Source organism: Marmota flaviventris, chromosome 4 (genome assembly GCF_047511675.1).
Source record: "Marmota flaviventris isolate mMarFla1 chromosome 4, mMarFla1.hap1, whole genome shotgun sequence".
Taxonomy (NCBI): domain Eukaryota; kingdom Metazoa; phylum Chordata; class Mammalia; order Rodentia; family Sciuridae; genus Marmota; species Marmota flaviventris.
The window spans coordinates 32,512,556-32,529,008 of NC_092501.1; the positions used below are offsets into that span (position 1 = coordinate 32,512,556).

General features: G+C 36.6%; 1 protein-coding gene and 1 pseudogene across 2 annotated transcripts in view; one reads left to right on the forward strand and one right to left on the reverse strand.

The window, feature by feature from the left end:
* LOC114082496 (cytochrome P450 2C19-like) overlaps positions 1-14,207 on the forward strand; it is a 33,577-nt gene extending 19,370 nt beyond the window's left edge. The window contains exons 5-9 of one of the 2 annotated variants that reach the window (XM_071610701.1): positions 229-405; positions 4,835-4,976; positions 7,014-7,201; positions 12,308-12,449; positions 14,026-14,207. In XM_071610701.1, the coding sequence (XP_071466802.1) occupies positions 229-405; positions 4,835-4,976; positions 7,014-7,201; positions 12,308-12,449; positions 14,026-14,207 (831 nt within the window). The remainder of the gene's footprint in view (positions 1-228; positions 406-4,834; positions 4,977-7,013; positions 7,202-12,307; positions 12,450-14,025) is intronic. The other variant, XM_071610702.1, reaches the window with a different exon arrangement.
* LOC139701347 (cytochrome P450 2C42-like) overlaps positions 1-16,453 on the reverse strand; it is a 93,026-nt pseudogene that overhangs the window by 47,668 nt on the left and 28,905 nt on the right.

Here is a 16,453-nt window from a genome sequence, read left to right on the forward strand (position 1 = left end):
ACCACTACTAGACTCTGGAATCTTAAGATAGGAAGCATCTGCAGCTGCTACCCAGGATTTGAGTGTAGAAAGTTGGAGCAACCTCAGCAGATGGGGCACCAATTCTTGGCAAAAGCCAAAATAAATAAATAAATAGACATAATTTTTATTTCTTACCAGGGCTTGTTACATGGTGCATGCATGTTCCTTCACTATTGTTTTTAACTATGTTGTTGTTTTCTCTTACAGATCTACAATACTTTCCCGGCTCTCATCGATTGTCTTCCAGGGAGTCATAACATTCTTTTTAAAAATGTAAAATGTATGCAAAATTATCTTTTGGAGAAAGTAAAAGAACATGAAGAATCACTTGATGTTAACAATCCTCGAGACTTCATTGATTATTTCCTGATAAAAATGGAGACGGTAAAGTGTGAACCTCAGCTCAGTTGTTTCATTGCTTGAGCATGTTGTGGGTCTTTAAACAGTTGTGTATTTTCCAGGGATGCTGAAAAGTTCAGGACAATATGATTAACAAGTAGTTTTTTCATAGATATGCATGAATCTCCATGAGGTATCATGGAAAACATAAAATTTCTCTCTCTCTCTCTCTCTCTCTCTCTCTCTCTCTCTCTCTCTCTCTCTCTCTCTCTCTCTCGGTACCAGGGATTACCCAGGGATGCTTAACCACTGAGCCATATCCCAGTTTTTTGTTGTTGTTGTTTTTTGTTGCTGTTGCTTGTTTGTTTTGTTTTTGAGACAGAGTTTCTCTAAGTTGCTTAGGGCCTAAGTTGTTAGCTTTGAACTTGTAATCCTCCTGAGTCATTAGGATTATAGGCATGTACCACCATGTGGCTAAATTGAATTTCTTGAAAATATTATTTAGATAAAAATAATTTAGCCAAGGATAAATTGACTGCAAACACAATTCTTTCAAGAGTTAACCCATAGAACATCTGTTAGACTGACTCAATAACAAGAAGAGAGGATACCAATAGCAAATGCAGAAATCAAAGTATGAACATAGCTATAGAGACACAATAATACCCAACCAAGTTAGAATGCACAAAATATGGCTGCGCACGGAGGTACATGCCTATAATCTGGAGGCTGAGAGAAGAGGATCAGGAATTCAAAGCCAGCCTCAGCAAAAATGAGGCACTAAGCAATCAGTGAGACCCTTTCTCTAAATAAAATACAAAATAGAACTGGGAATGTGGCTCAGTGGTAAAGTGCCCCTAAGTTCAATCCTGGTACCAAAAACAAAACATAAAACATCATGTCATTACATGAAGATAGAGCTCATCCTGCACATGGTGTTTGGGAGCTTGGGAATGAATAGCTTATTTTAGATGGACTACCTGCATGTTCTTCATATTGAAATAGATCTTAAAATATTTGCAGTGATGGACAGAAGAGTGAATCTCAGATAGGTTGGATCATATCAATAGTTGTGTGTAATGAGAAAGAGTAGACTGATAGAATTCACAAGTATACTCATATGGTCCCACATCTTTCTTAATAGATGTTCTTGATTGTGAATTCAATATCTTTACTTCTTGCGATTGTCACTTTTTCTATCTTGACCTTGAATCAACTTTGGTAATTTGTGTTTCCTGGTGCTTTTCCATGTATCCAGATTTTCTCAGTTGTTGTTGCACCGTATTTTATGGTAATCTCACTTCACCTTTTTTATTTCTGCAAAATCAGTAGTTAAATCCCAGTTATCATTTCTGCGTTTAGTCATTGGTGTCTTCTCTTTTTTTGTTCTTGGTCAGTTGGGCTAATAAGTTTGTTTACAGTTTCTGAGAAGGGGTATTTAGTTCCAGTTATTGTTCAGCTCTTTTTTGTTTCTTCATGTCTTCATTTAGTCTGCTCTTATCTTCCTAGTCCAAGGTTGATTGGACTTCCATGTTTTCTGAAAAAAAAAATCACATTTTACTTTTATTGAAGATTATTAGGATATGATGACTCACTTCTCTTGCTGACTTCAATGTTCTTTGTTTTTGGTTTTCAACAATTTAAATAAATATACCTCAGAACTAATCTCTTTGCTTTTATATCCTTTGTGGAGTTTATTGGGCTTGCTGCCTGTATAGATGCATCACTTTCTTTAAGTTTGAAAGATGGTGGTCATTATGTCTTTTAATGTTTTCTGTCTCTTTTCTCTGTCTTCTCAGTATGGGTTTCCCATCATTTGAAATATGCTGCAGTGGGTGGAATTCCACTGGTCTCTGGTTCTATTCATTATTGTTTCCTTTTCTTTCTTTCCTCAAACTATGTAATTTATGTTGTCTTGTCTTCATATTTCCTACTGATTTTTCCACTTCTTCAAATCTGCAGTTGAACATGCCTGATAAATTTTTTGCCTATTGCATTTTTAGTTCCAGAATGTCTATCATTTCCCTTTTATCATTAGTTTCTCTTCATTGATATTCTGAGCCTTTCATACATATATTCTCTCTCTCTTTTTACTTCTTTGTACATGGTTTTCTTAAGATCTATGAGGATATGTGAGATATTTGACATAAAAGTATTTTCTAGTGAGTCCAACATGTGCATGGCTTCATTTTTAAATTATTAATAAGCCATATTTTTTTTCATTTTGTAGTGTGTAATTTATTGTTGATTACTGGCCTTTACTATATTGTAGTCACTTAACTCAGGAAATAAGACCTTTCTTCCTGTCCAGCAATTACTATTGTTACATGATGAAGGCTGCAGTAAGTCATTTACTTGGTGATTTTTCCAAGTAATTTTTGCAAAGTCTACATTTCATGTCAAGTGTGACCACATGACTTTTCAGGTGTATCTGAGAAAGGTAAATTAGACTGATAGAGAAATCTTTAAGTTGCTGGTACCAATAAGACAAAAGAAACAAAGTTAATCTGTTTATTTAAATTTTTTATTTAATGCCACTGAAATAGTGACTTGAGCCAAAAGGATTGAAGCAATGGCCAGGCACTGTGCTAGACCATCAGTAACCTAAAGATTCAGCACCAATTTTTGAATGAACGTATTTCTATTTTCAGTTAGGGGCAAGCAAGCTGCATAGCAACATAATACGTATACATTTTCTCCAAATTGTCTGCCCCAGTACTGGGTGTAGAGAGTGTCAGCTTCTATGAGATACAAATCTAGTATAATTTTTCATGCACTTATTTGATGCTGCAGGTCTTTGCATTTCCACCATTCCCCCAAAACTTTCTTTAAGTGTATTAAAAGAGGATGACAGTTACTTTGGTAGAAGTACCAATTCCCATTTGTGACCATGTTTGCGGCATCACTAGAGTAATGACACCTTAGCAATATTAACATTTTAATCTCTGGCATGGAACATGTGCCCATTTATTTTTTCTTTAGTTTCTTTCAATATAGATTACATCATCCTGATTAATAATGATAGACTATTGGCCTGTTGCAAGTAAATCTGCAAATTCACTTCAGAAGATGAAAATATTAATATTGACTTAATAATGCAGTGCTTTAGAGTAATTTTACTTTTAAGACTTACTTAAATAACTAATTCGACAAGTTCAAAAAAACAACATGAACTTAGTATTTCCAAGGCAAATACTGTCTTTCCCTAGCCGGGACATGTGTTGAGAAGGATTACCTTAGTTCAACAATGTTGATTACAAAATGTCAGGCATAACACAGGTAATGTGAAGGTTATGAATGTACCATGCTTGCCCTGGAATTAACAAATAACATAATACTAAATTAATGATACCCTGTGTGCAATATTTAAACACCTACATTGTCAATTCAATTTTATGTGTTTTCAATCATAAACTTTCTCTGTGGCATCTCATCACCCCTACTCTTTGGTTTATCGTATTTGGATAGTTATAGTCTCAACTTCTTGTCTTCCTGAGTTATGTCTTTTCATTTTATACATTTCTATTCATTCCTGTTTTATTCCTTAGACCATAGTTTCTGTTGCCCCGCCTCTGGATTACAGTAGTGCTGGCTCATCCTGTCTTGGTGAACCCATTTCCTTTTCCTTAAAATAACTACTTAAAATTGCTGCAATGTGGGGCTGGGGTTGTGGCTCAGTGGTAGTGTACTTGCCTAGCAAGTGTGAGGCACTGGATTTGAGTCTCAGCACCACCTACAAATAAATAAAATAAAGGCCCATCAACAACTTAAAAAAATACTTTAAAAATTGCTGCAATGTTTGCTATTTCACAATTTCAACTCTTTGGAAATTTGGGGCACTATTGGCTCCATGTCAATTAATGTCAATTTTCACAGAGGAGAAGAATTGCAAACTTCTGATCAGGCTTATAACATTTATCATGGTGTAGTTCACCTTCACCTTTTCTCTTAATAAAAATAAAAGAAAATGTAGTTAATAATTTTCTCAAGAAATAGAGGTTTATTTACCTCAAATGTAAGGAAAGTCATGGTTGGTCAGAGTAATATTGGAGCTTCAGGATATCAAGGGCCTTCCATTCTTTACTCCATATCTAGGATAGAGGATTTTACTTTTATGATAAAACTCTGGTGTCCCAAGGTGAGAGCCTACCTTCACTTTCATCTCTCTTTTTTTAAGAAGAAGAAAATAGAAGGAAAGACATACACGGCCTTCTGTTTCTGTCATTTTGGGAAAGACACATGCTACATAGCTAACTGCAGAGTCTCATGAATGGCAATGTTAGGCAAACACAAAACCGGGTGTAGGAAGTGAAGTTTATATCAAGTACTTTAGTCTCTACCACACCAAACATTAGTTTCTTGTTATACTACTCTTTCCAGCGTCTGTGCTAGCCAGCTTTAAAACATTCTGAATTATTTTATATTCACTATAATTGAACCTGCTAGCATTTGATGGATATCCAATCATTCCTAGGAAAAGGATAATCAAGAGTTGGTGTTTACTTATGAAAACTTGGTCATCACTGCATTTGATTTGTGGATTGCTAGTTCAGAGACAACAAGCATAACACTGAAATATGCTCTCCTGCTCCTGCTGAAGTACCCACAAGTCACAGGTATGAACACAGATGATGAGCAAGTGAACTTAGATGTTGGGAAGGTGCTGCTTGGCCCTCGCTTGTTTGTTAACTCAGAGAAGCAAGCTTCACTGTTTATCCCCCGTGACACCAGTTGTAATCCAGAGGAGGACTGAGAGAAGTGAAGACAGCTGACAGTGAAAAGGCAAGCCCTTTAAAGTGGGAGGAGGGGAGAAGAAGGAGCAGTCAGCAGACCTCACCAAATTTCTGGAACACAGAGATAGATGCCAGAACGGTGATTAGTTCTACAGGAGGGATGATTTTTGTAATAGAACTATTAGAAGATTTTACTTACAAAAAGAAAAGCAAGGTCTGTTCTTACAATCCCCATATGGAAGCTTGTGTGGGGAAACACAGATGCCAATGAAGGGGGAGAGTGAGGTTGAAGAAGAAGCTGTCCTGCCTAAGATCCTTCCAGACCTCCCCTTATCAGGTGACTGATTTTTTTCTCTCAGAAACAGAAAGTCTTTTGAGACAAATGGAGCCTAAAAATCCATTAGCTGAAGGACCTTACATAGTGACACAGAAAGATTTGTGTGTGATGCTGACAAAGGAAGGTTTGGTCCTTCACTGACTCTGGAGAATCTAAACTCTTTTTCTCCTTCCTGCTTTCAGAAAGTAAGATGTACCCTCCAGAGAAGGAAGAACTGTGGGATAAAGACCTCCATTCTCAGTCATTTTATTTTAAAAAAATTCTCTCTGAGTTTCCTTCACAGTGAATGAAATAAAAGCATCCACCCAAGATAGAGGGTCAGGGAATTTCAGAGAAATCTGCTGTGCAGGACCAGAATAGCACACCAGAGTTCTCAGGAGTAACTAATATCTTGTTATTTAATAGAAAAAGTGTATTTCAGACTTGGATACCTTTATTTTTTTTCTTGGAAAATTACCAGAGAATGTGCTGCATTCAAATAACTGAAACCATGTCAGGGGAAACCATGGGTTCCAGGAATGGGGAAGGGCTCCCAGAGAAGAATGAGAGCATCAGGAAGGCTGTGGGGTACCAGGCCTAGGAAGCACCCTTCAGCATGGACCAGGTGGATGATGTGGGTTTGAGAGGAGAAACCAAGAACAAAGAGATGTGACTGATAGTCTGAGGTTTCTCCAAACTGGGAGATTATTCCTGGAGCACGAATCATCTCTACCTGAGCAACTTGAATAATTCTAACCCAAAAATGGTATAGAGAAAAAGGGTGAAGATCAAAAAAGTACCAACAATGTAAAATAATCATAGTTTTTATACCACAGAACAGTATGTGGGTAACACCATAATGATATAAACAATAAATATTGATATAAGCAAAAATCGTAGCCTGGTTTATGCTGCTAAAGGGAGTATGGGCAATTGTGTGTGTGTGGGGGGGGGGGGTTATGTGTGTATCTTTACCTTGAAGTGTGTGTGTGTGTGTGTGTGTGTGTGTGTATATATATATATATATATATATATATATATATATTGCATCTCCCCATTCCAGGAAATTATTAACCTTTGCCCAATAACAGATAAATAAGAAACAGAGAATCAGAGTTGTGAATATCAATTTCAGAACAAGCTGATGAACTGCTCAGTGGCTATGGTCAGGATTTGGGAGTAGGATGGGAGCACCATTGCAAATTGCTCACACACCCATAAACTACACACACATCTATTGCTCTGTTGTAATTTATATTAAGCATCACAAATTACTTTCATATAAATTTAATATTTGTGATTTTTCTTTCAGCCAGTACTATAAATTCTTGATGTATTTGCTATTACTTTTTAATTACCTCTATTTTTACACATTGTATAGGATGCTAATTGATAAGTCTGGTCCAATGTATTTTAAAATCCAGCTTATGAGAGAGTGGTTTGTATCTCTATCAGCACAGCTATCTATGTATACATTCCACTCTGGTCATATTTATATTCATAATGCTGTTGGGACACCTTCATCTTGATCCACATAGTACTCCATTTCTTACAAATATTTTCTTTCTGTCCCAACCACTCATTTCTTATTTATGTTTTACTAGCTAAACTCCAGGAAGAAATCCAGCGTGTGATTGGCAAACACAACAGTCCCTGCATGCAGGACAGGAGCCACATGCCCTACACAAACGCTGTGTTACATGAGATCCAGAGATACGTTAATCTCAGTACCATTGGTATACCCCATTCAGTGACCTGTGATGTTAAATTCAGAAACTACCTCATTCCCAAGGTAAGTTTTTCCTTCTGTGCTACATCTCAGTGCTCTCCATGTTTCCAAATTCACAGAACTGAGTGCAAATCTCTAACGTACAAGATGAAACAAGTGCAAAAATCTTACTTTTGTCTGCTTAATGGACTATGTGCTATTTCCAATTGGAGTATAAAGCTTTCTAAATGGTGTCAGTATCTGACAGTGTGAGTCTTTCAAAAAATTCAATTTCTTTAACATTGTTTTTTTTATATTATTAAATGTTTACCTTGCCAAACAAGAGTTGGAAATTCAGATTGTCAATTTCCCAAGAGACAGTTTTATCATGATATCAGTAAGCCTATAGATAAATTGGGAAAGAACTGATATCTTGGATAATTCATGAATGAATATGGTTATGTTCCCCTTGTATTTTTGCTTTGTTTAATTTTCTCAGTCATATTTTACTTTTAGGGCAGTGGCTTATAAATACTTTGATAGGTTTTTCCTGCCAAATGAATATTTTTTTGTTGATGTAATGCGTTTTTAAAATAACTTTGCCTTTTCTTTCTACCTGGTATAGAAATGTGTTTGATGTTATCATTATGATGTCATTATATCTAATAACCTTGAAAAATTTACCAGTAATAACCAATGGCTTGTAAATTCATTTGGAATTTTGGTGTTTATTACACTCTTATCTGAGTTGATTTGATTTATTTCTTGTTTCCCAGTTTTTATATTCTTAATTTCTCTTCATTACCTAATTGCACTTGGTAGGGTTTCTGGATAACAGTAAACAGAATTAATGGCAACAGGCATTCTTTTTTCATCTGATCTTTAGGAATGGGCAGAGTTTTAATATCCCATTGCTGAAAATGACATTTAATTAGGTTTTGGGAGATGTTCTTTTTCAAATTATAGAATTTTACCCTCTTAATTTTAAATAAATGTTGGTTATGAATGTATAATTCTATGAATTTGTTTTCTGCATCTTGGGTTTGGTTGTGTGTATTGACTACACTATTGTCAGTAAATATACAAATATGAAGTATAAACCCAGAGTTATATTTGACCTGTTACATATTTATGACTTTATTTACTTTATTCTATGATCCATAATTTTTCTTCTGAAAATTTTTCTTCTCAGATCTCAGATATCAAACTAATGCTGGCTGCATAAAATTGTATGAGAAATGTTCCCCAAAATGGGAACTGTTTCTTCCTTCTTGTGGCCTCTTTGTGTTTGAGATGCCAAATAACTTTTGGTTAAGTACCAGTTATTATATAGGGAACCATGCAGAATTTCAAGTGGTGTTTATGTTCTCCTTGAAGGATTTATTCCTCTCCCATAAGCAGTCAGAATGATGGAACACTTCCTGCCCTGATTCCTTATTGAACAGCATATGAGCATAGTCAGAATCGACTGTAGCCATTACCGTCCCTCTCTGAGAGTCTCCTATATCTGGAATCTTTATTTTCCATGCTGGAAATAACACCATACATGCTAGGCAAGTACTCCACCCATGAGCCACATCCCAAACCCCCACATCTAAAATCTGAGACCAAATTTTGTCTTCACAACTTTATCATGCTTTCCCACACTTGCTTTCTACGTTTATCCAGACATTGTACATGCTATGTTACAAGTTACTCTTTTTCTTGTCTTTCCTTTTCTTTTTTTACTTGTGGAAGAATATATCCTAATTAAATTTAAAAAGAATACAGTTAAGAATGGTGTTTGCATGGGAAAAATGCAGTGAGATCTGTTATGTTGCTATGACTAATGTTATCCTGTGGAAAAGACTGAATTGGTGACATTAGCCGAAGATTATGGGACTTACTCTAGTTGTGGGAGATTAAATATAAGGATTTGGACCTGATTTCACTGTTTCCAGCAAGAGACACAATCAGGATAAGATGTTTATTGGTGCCAGGTGTGGTGGCTCAAACCTGTAATCCCAATGATGGGGGAGGCTGAGACTCGAAGATTGAAAGTTCAAGGCCAACCCCAGCAACTTAACAAGATCCTATGCAATTCAGTGAGACCCAGTCTCAAAAAAAAAAAAAAAAAACTAAAGGGCTGGGGATGTGGCTCAGTTGTTAAATGCCCCTGGGTTCAATTCCTGGTTACCCCACCACCGCTACCACCACCAAAAAAAAAAAAAAAAAAAAAGATGTTTATTGGTTTATATTGGGGTCAGAAGATAAAATTAGGGTAGGTTGCTTATTTCCCTGTAAATAACAAATGAGAAATAGAGTGAGGAATTGGGTAGGGATTGCTGGTCTCCCTGGTCTATTACATCGCTTTGGGAAGCTGCTTTGAGGGAGTGCTGTATCTGTTGAGTTTATACCCATTCAGCCCACTGCTTACTGGAATATAATAAAAGACTGCTCTCTTTTGAGTCTAGAGAACCCCGAAGGATGGATCCATCCATGCCCATCAGCATGGAACAATCTGGTATCAATGATGCAACTCTGTGTAGGTTTCTATCCCTTTTAAAAATTAGCTACTTGTTTTCTTCTGCTATAGACTGAAATCAATGATCTCAGTGGAGACAACAGTCTAAGACAGGAGTTGACAATTCTTTTTTTCTATAACTGGCTTAATGGTCAACATTTCAGACTCTGCAGGACATGAGAATCTTAATGCCACTTCTGAACTCTGCAGTCACAGCATGGAAGCAGTTACAAACAATCTACAAACCAACAGTCATGGCCATGTTCAAAGTTATGGAAACAAATATTAAATTCACACATATTATACATTTCAAAAATTTTCTTTTTCACTGTCGATAACAAAACATATGGCAGGCTGCATTAGTGAACATTGTTTTCCAAAACCTATTATAAGACATCCATTTAAGCAGAACTTTCTGCAGTAATATGAAATCAATTTTGTGAATCTGTCTCCTAATGGAAGAGAGTTTGCAAAAACAAACTCTCAAAGATTTACTCTTATTTTTGCAGACTTTTTGGTTTTAGCTCTTACATTTAGATGAAAGACCAAAGTTTTCCCTTTACCTTATATGCATGTTGGAGTACTAATCATGGTTTTTTTCTTTATGAATGTCTATGTGTTTGAGTAACATTTGCTGAAAATATATCCACTTTTGTATCTTAAAGAAATTTTGCCTTTTACTACATGTTCAAAAATATTCTAAGAAATAATTTTTTTTTAAATTCAGTGATTAATATTTATTAGGAAATCTTGCAGTACTGAATTTTCTCCACCAGTATATTTAAAAAAATAAATCTAAAAAAATTCAACATGCATATTTCTACTCTAATATCTACCGACTAAACTATCTATTTACACCTTAATACTTCAATAATTTTCCTAAAACAGTAATTTTTCTCCTCCATAAGTCATTGATTGCATCCATACTTGGAAGATATTATTTATGCAATAATATTATTTAATATATAGCCTATATTTAAATTATCCCAATAATTTTTGAATATTATTTCTAGTTTTTCTTTCTACAATTCAGTTAAAGAATGGGCATGAAATGTAATTATGTTTTCCATTTACTCTCTTGTAATCAGGGGTAGTTCCCTTTCCGGCACTTGTTTGTTTCCTTCCGGCACTTGTTTGTTTCCTTTCATCGTGTTCACCTTACCAGAGGAATCCAGGAGAACATTCCTCAGGCTGGTTTTGTGTGGTTGTTTGCCAGGGGTTAGATTCTCATCATGAATTTGGAAATAAAACTACATAAATGCCAATGAAAGTCTCACTGAATCACATGGTGAAGTGGGAACACATCATGTCACTTACTCAATATAGCTTATACTACTTTCCTCAGGAAAGAAGGTGGTATCCAACAGATCTCTCCATTGCAGAGCTTCTGCTCTTATAAGTAAATGATAAACATCTTTCTCATGATCCTTTAAGACCATGAGAATAATATCCTACTTACAAAATCACTCACCTAATGTTGCATCTCACACTAAACACTCAAGGTCACTCCGGGTGAACTGGGCTGCACGAAATAATCACACAGAGACAGAGAAATTCCTTTTCCTGTGACAGCTCCTCTGACCTTAGGGGTCCGTGGAAAAAGAGAGAGGAGCACGTGCTGAACTCTTTAATTGGGAAGAAGTCATTCAAATGAGGCAAGGGGTAGGATTACAAAGGAATTGGTGAGTGTAGCTCAACCCCACAGGTAACACCTACACGTGAAAAGCCACCTTGCTAGCTGAGCTGGGACAACGTATAAGTCACCACAAAATGTAGTGATTGGTCAGAGCCTCCTGCTTCAGGACTGGAAAGCATGGTCATTCAGAGCAGTTCCCCACAACCTAACTCTTCTAGTTTTGATTAATATCCTTGCCTGAACTAATATATCCAGACTTGAATTATTATAAAAATGATGATATTCCTAATTTTATATCCCATTTGTTTTTGGAGTTGACTTAACTGTAATAAATAATTCCTATGCATTTTTAGATTAAAACAAATGGACTGCACGGCAGTAATGAACATTTGACAGTGTTCTGTTTGTTATTGGACTTGTAGTCATTCCAGAAGAGGTCTTTGTTAGCTACCTCAGATAGATTTTGGCAAAGTCCTATGAAGAGAGTTCTGGACATTTCATGTGCGGATGAAGACTTTGATTAAGACAATACACATGTGAGTTGTGTGAATACTGATGTGATAAAGTAGAACAGCAGGTGGTGACAGACACCAGTGTCCTAGCTTGATGATAAGGAGAATAGATTCAGAAGTTTAGGCACCAAAAACCCAAGTACAAAATATTTTAAATGATATTGAGAGGACTTCTGAATCTATTCTCCTTATAATCAAATGGTCTGCATATTATTATTTTGCCAGTAAGAATCACAGTGCTTGTCACTGCTCCCAGTTACATGAGAGCATTTACCACTCTCTGCCTTTCTTATTATCCTCAACTAAAGCCCATTTGTTACATTTTCTCCCTCCCTCCCCCTCCCCCCCTCCTCCTCCTCCTCCTTCTTCTTCTTCTCTCTCCTCTCTCTCTCTCTCTCTCTCTCTCTGAAAATGTAACTATGTAACTGTTCTTCTTGGACAAGGTTTCTATAGACAAGAATATTGAGCTCAGTGATTTCCATTGTATCTTTCAGCTCCAGAACATTTTTAAATGATGTGTCTTTGTTTTCTATTTCCAGGGCACAGCCATATGGACATCACTGACATCAGTGCTCTATGACAACAAAGAATTCCCTCACCCAGAGATGTTTGACCCTCACCATTTTCTGGATGAGCATGGCAAATTTAAGAAAAGTGACTACTTCATACCTTTCTCATCAGGTAAAAGAAATTCCCTTTCATGTGTGTTTCAGACCACAAGACAGGCTTTGGGGATCAGTTACATCTCACACAGTATCACCACGGGTGTTGGTAGATTTGTTCTTTGTACATGATCAGGAGCACTACTTCAGTGTCCATGCACTCTCCCTGCTCATGACACATTCCCACTGGTGAAATGGAGTAGTGGGGTTTTGAGGTGTTAACCCAGGTTTTATAAATTCAGAACTCTAAAATATATTTGATTAAACTATATCTCCAGATACATTATTGAGGTACAATAGGTCTCCTTCTATATGGTAAAACTTATTTAACTTTTCTCACCTATCATGTAAAGTTATCTCACTCCAAAATGATATTGGGTGTTTTCTGTATTTTGTTGCTCACCCTCTAAACCCTCCAATCCAGGCTCAGCTATGGAAATACAAGTTTCCACAAGCACAGAACACACATCAAATGGCCTCACACCCTGTTTTGGAAGCAGATGAATGACCAATTCATTGTAACCTGTGAAATAGGGAAGCACAGATTTCTGGGGCTGGCCAGGCTTACAAGGAAAAGCTGCCTGCAGAAATAAAATGGAATAAGCAACATTCTATCAGCTAAATGACATTGCAGTTGCCTCAGTAGGGACATATAGAATGGACAGAAAAAAATAGCAACACATTTTTAAGGAAAGAATGAACCAGGTAGTCTTTTCAGGAATGTCAGAAACTGCCCAAAAACTATGGAGTCATGGAAAATTGGGGGATGTGGCAGGAACTACTGCAATGATCTCAGAGCACATTGCTCTTCCTACATTCATGATCATGTCTTGAATATTGGATCTCCACACCCACAGTGTGTGTGTCCTGAGTCTCTGATCATGGAATCTTCTTCTTCAATGCCATGACTTTGATGTCTGCCTTATATCTGGCAGTAGACACCATGGTGACCAGATCAGAGACTACTCCTCTACTACTCTACTACTTGTCATTTCAACATGTTAGACAATAAATGAGTAAATAAAAAGTATAATTCCAGGTGATTCGTGCTTCTATGAAATCATAAGTACGATGTTGAGGAAACCCAAAGAGGGCAAGATTTTATTGCTTGAAGGAATCATAGAGAGTATTAAGAAGAAATGAAATTTCATCTGCTTCTTAGGAAAGGAAAGTTGTCTCTTATGCAAGAAGATTAACATGATACACAGCATGAACATCATGTCCTTTGGAGATTTCTGAAAAGTATGCATAGTTAGAGATGGGGATAGAAGGTGTAAAGAATGAGAAGCAAGATCATGGGACTTTATTAGGAAACACACCACTGTGCATGTGTTTCTAGAAAAATATACTTAGAAAATTCAAATGTTAAAGTGCTTGTCATAAGCCTATATTCAGTATATATTGTTTATAGTAAATATTTGTTTAAGATCATAAATGGAGGAGTGTGTTCATCCTTTTTCCATTACCATTAACATTATCTTAACATTCATCAAATGGTCTGCATATTATAATTTTGCCAGTAAGAATCACAGTGCTTGTCACTGCTCCCAGTTACATGAGAGCATTTACCACTCTCTACCTTTCTTATTTTTTAGGAAAACGAAAGTGTATGGGAGAGGCCCTGGCCAACATGGAGCTGTTCTTATTCCTGACTACTATTTTACAGCACTTTCACCTGAAATCTCTGTTTAGCCCAAAAGACCTTGATGTCACCCCAGTTGCCAATGGAATTCAATATCTGCCACCCTCATACCAACTCTGCTTCGTTCCTATCTGAAGAAGAGCAGACCGCAGTTGTGTTCCTATCTTCAACCACCTCTTTTGGGGCATGGGGCATTGTCTATCCACTCCCTTTCTCCTCTCACATCTCTCCAGTCCCTCAGGATTCACAGATCACATATTCTCCTTTCTGGAGAGATTTCTTGGTGACTACAGAAATATATCTGCTCTTCCCTGTGCTACATAACAGTTGTACTGACCACCCCAAGTGCTAACACTGATCCAGTGCTGAGTTATTAATAGGCTACTGTTGTAAAAGAGCAAAGTGATAGGAATATGACCCCTTAGAGCCATGCATCCCTTGCATGTTCTGAATAAAAGTCATCATTAATTTCTACATCAATTCTCAGTCTTTCCTTCTTTTTCTTTTTTATTCATTTTAGTTATACATAATATTAGGATTCATTTTGACATAATTATATAAGCACAAATAAAATTTGCTCTAGTTCAGTGCCCAACACTTCCACTTTTACCCCTTCCTGCCTCCCACTCTTCTTTCTATTTATTTATAGTTTTTTTTTAAGTTAGTGCTTTACAGATATACATAATGGTGAAATTCACCAGGGTAGATCCATTTGTACATAGGGTAGTTTGGTCAATTTCACTCCATCATTCCTCCTGTTACTCATCCTTTCTTCTTTCCTCTAAATCCCCTTTCTTTACTTCACTATATCCCTTCTATTTTCATGGATTTACATACACAAACACTCCACTTTTTCCCATTATTTTGTCCTAGCTTCACATATGAGAAAAAAAATATGCAACACTTGAATTTCTCAGTCTGGCTTATTTCACTTAGCATGAGGCTCTCCATTTTCACCCATTTACAAAAAAAATGCCATAATTTTATTCTCTGTGGCTGAGTAAAATTCCATCATACAAATATAACACTTTTTTCCCATTCATCTACATGAGCATCTGAGCTGGTTCCTTAGTTTAGTTACTGTAATTGGGCTGCTATAAACATTGACGTTGCTGTATCACTATGATATGTTGGTTTTAGTTCTTTTGGATAAATACTAAGGAGTGGGATAGCTGGGTCATGATTATTCCATGCCTAGTTTTTTGAGGACTCCATACTGCTATATTAACAGCCCAACAACAAGATATCAGTGTATACCTTTTCCCCCACATTCTTGCCAGCATTTATTATTATTTGTATTCTTTATAATTGCCATTCTAACTGGAGTAAGGTGAACTCTTAGTGCAGTTCTGATTTGCATTTCCATGATAGAGTTGTTGGGACATTTTTTGGCCATTGTGTTTCTTTTTTTCAGAGATGTCTGTTTAGTTCTTTTGTCCATTTATTAATTAAATTGTCTTCTTATTATTAAGATTTTTTAGGGGCTGGGGATGTGGCTCAAGCAGTAGCATGCTTGCCTGGCATGCGTGCGGCCTGGGTTCGATCCTCAACACCACATACAAACAAAGATGTTGTGTCCGCCAAAAATTAAAAAAAATAATAAATATTAAAATTCTCTCTCTCTCTCTCTCTCTCTCAAAATATTTTTTTAAAAAATATTTTTTAGTTTTTTATATATTCTGGATATTAATTTCCTTTCAGAGGAGTATCTGGCAAAGAATGTTCTCCCATTCTGTAGACCCTCTCTTCATGCTCCTATTTCCCTGTGTTATGGAAAAGTATGGAAATCATGGCACTGGAGAGAGACAAGTGGCACACGGAGATGTAGAAAAGCAAGGTTCATTCAACACTGGTGCGGGCTCAGTGGAGTCTTTTACAAAGATTGAGCATAGCCCTATGTTCTCAGTACCTTTTATATACAGTACAGACTTCCAGGGTTTAAGACTTTTTCATACAAGTACCCTTGATGTTTCCCCCTTTCCCCAGGCTGCTCTGATACCTACCATAGTTACTGAGCAAGATGATTACAGAAGCCGAAACTAGCAGGTTGCAGCTATTAACAGAGATAAAAGGAAACATCTTAGGAAGGAGGTGCTGCTTCATTTGCCCCCTTTTAACACTCAGGATGCATCTGCAGCTTTCATAGAGCATCATTTTTACCACTTGCTGGTATCTTCTCATGAGTAATAGATGAGAGACTCTCTCTTTTTTGACAACTGTTTTTATAAAATTTCTTATAATGTTGATTAGGAGGGGCAGAAAGTGAGGAATAAGTAGACATCCAGCAAATATAACCATAATCACCCCAATTATTGTCTTAATTCCTCTTATCCAAGAGAATCATCCTCTGAAGAGGTTGTCTATGTGGGTCATAGATAGAA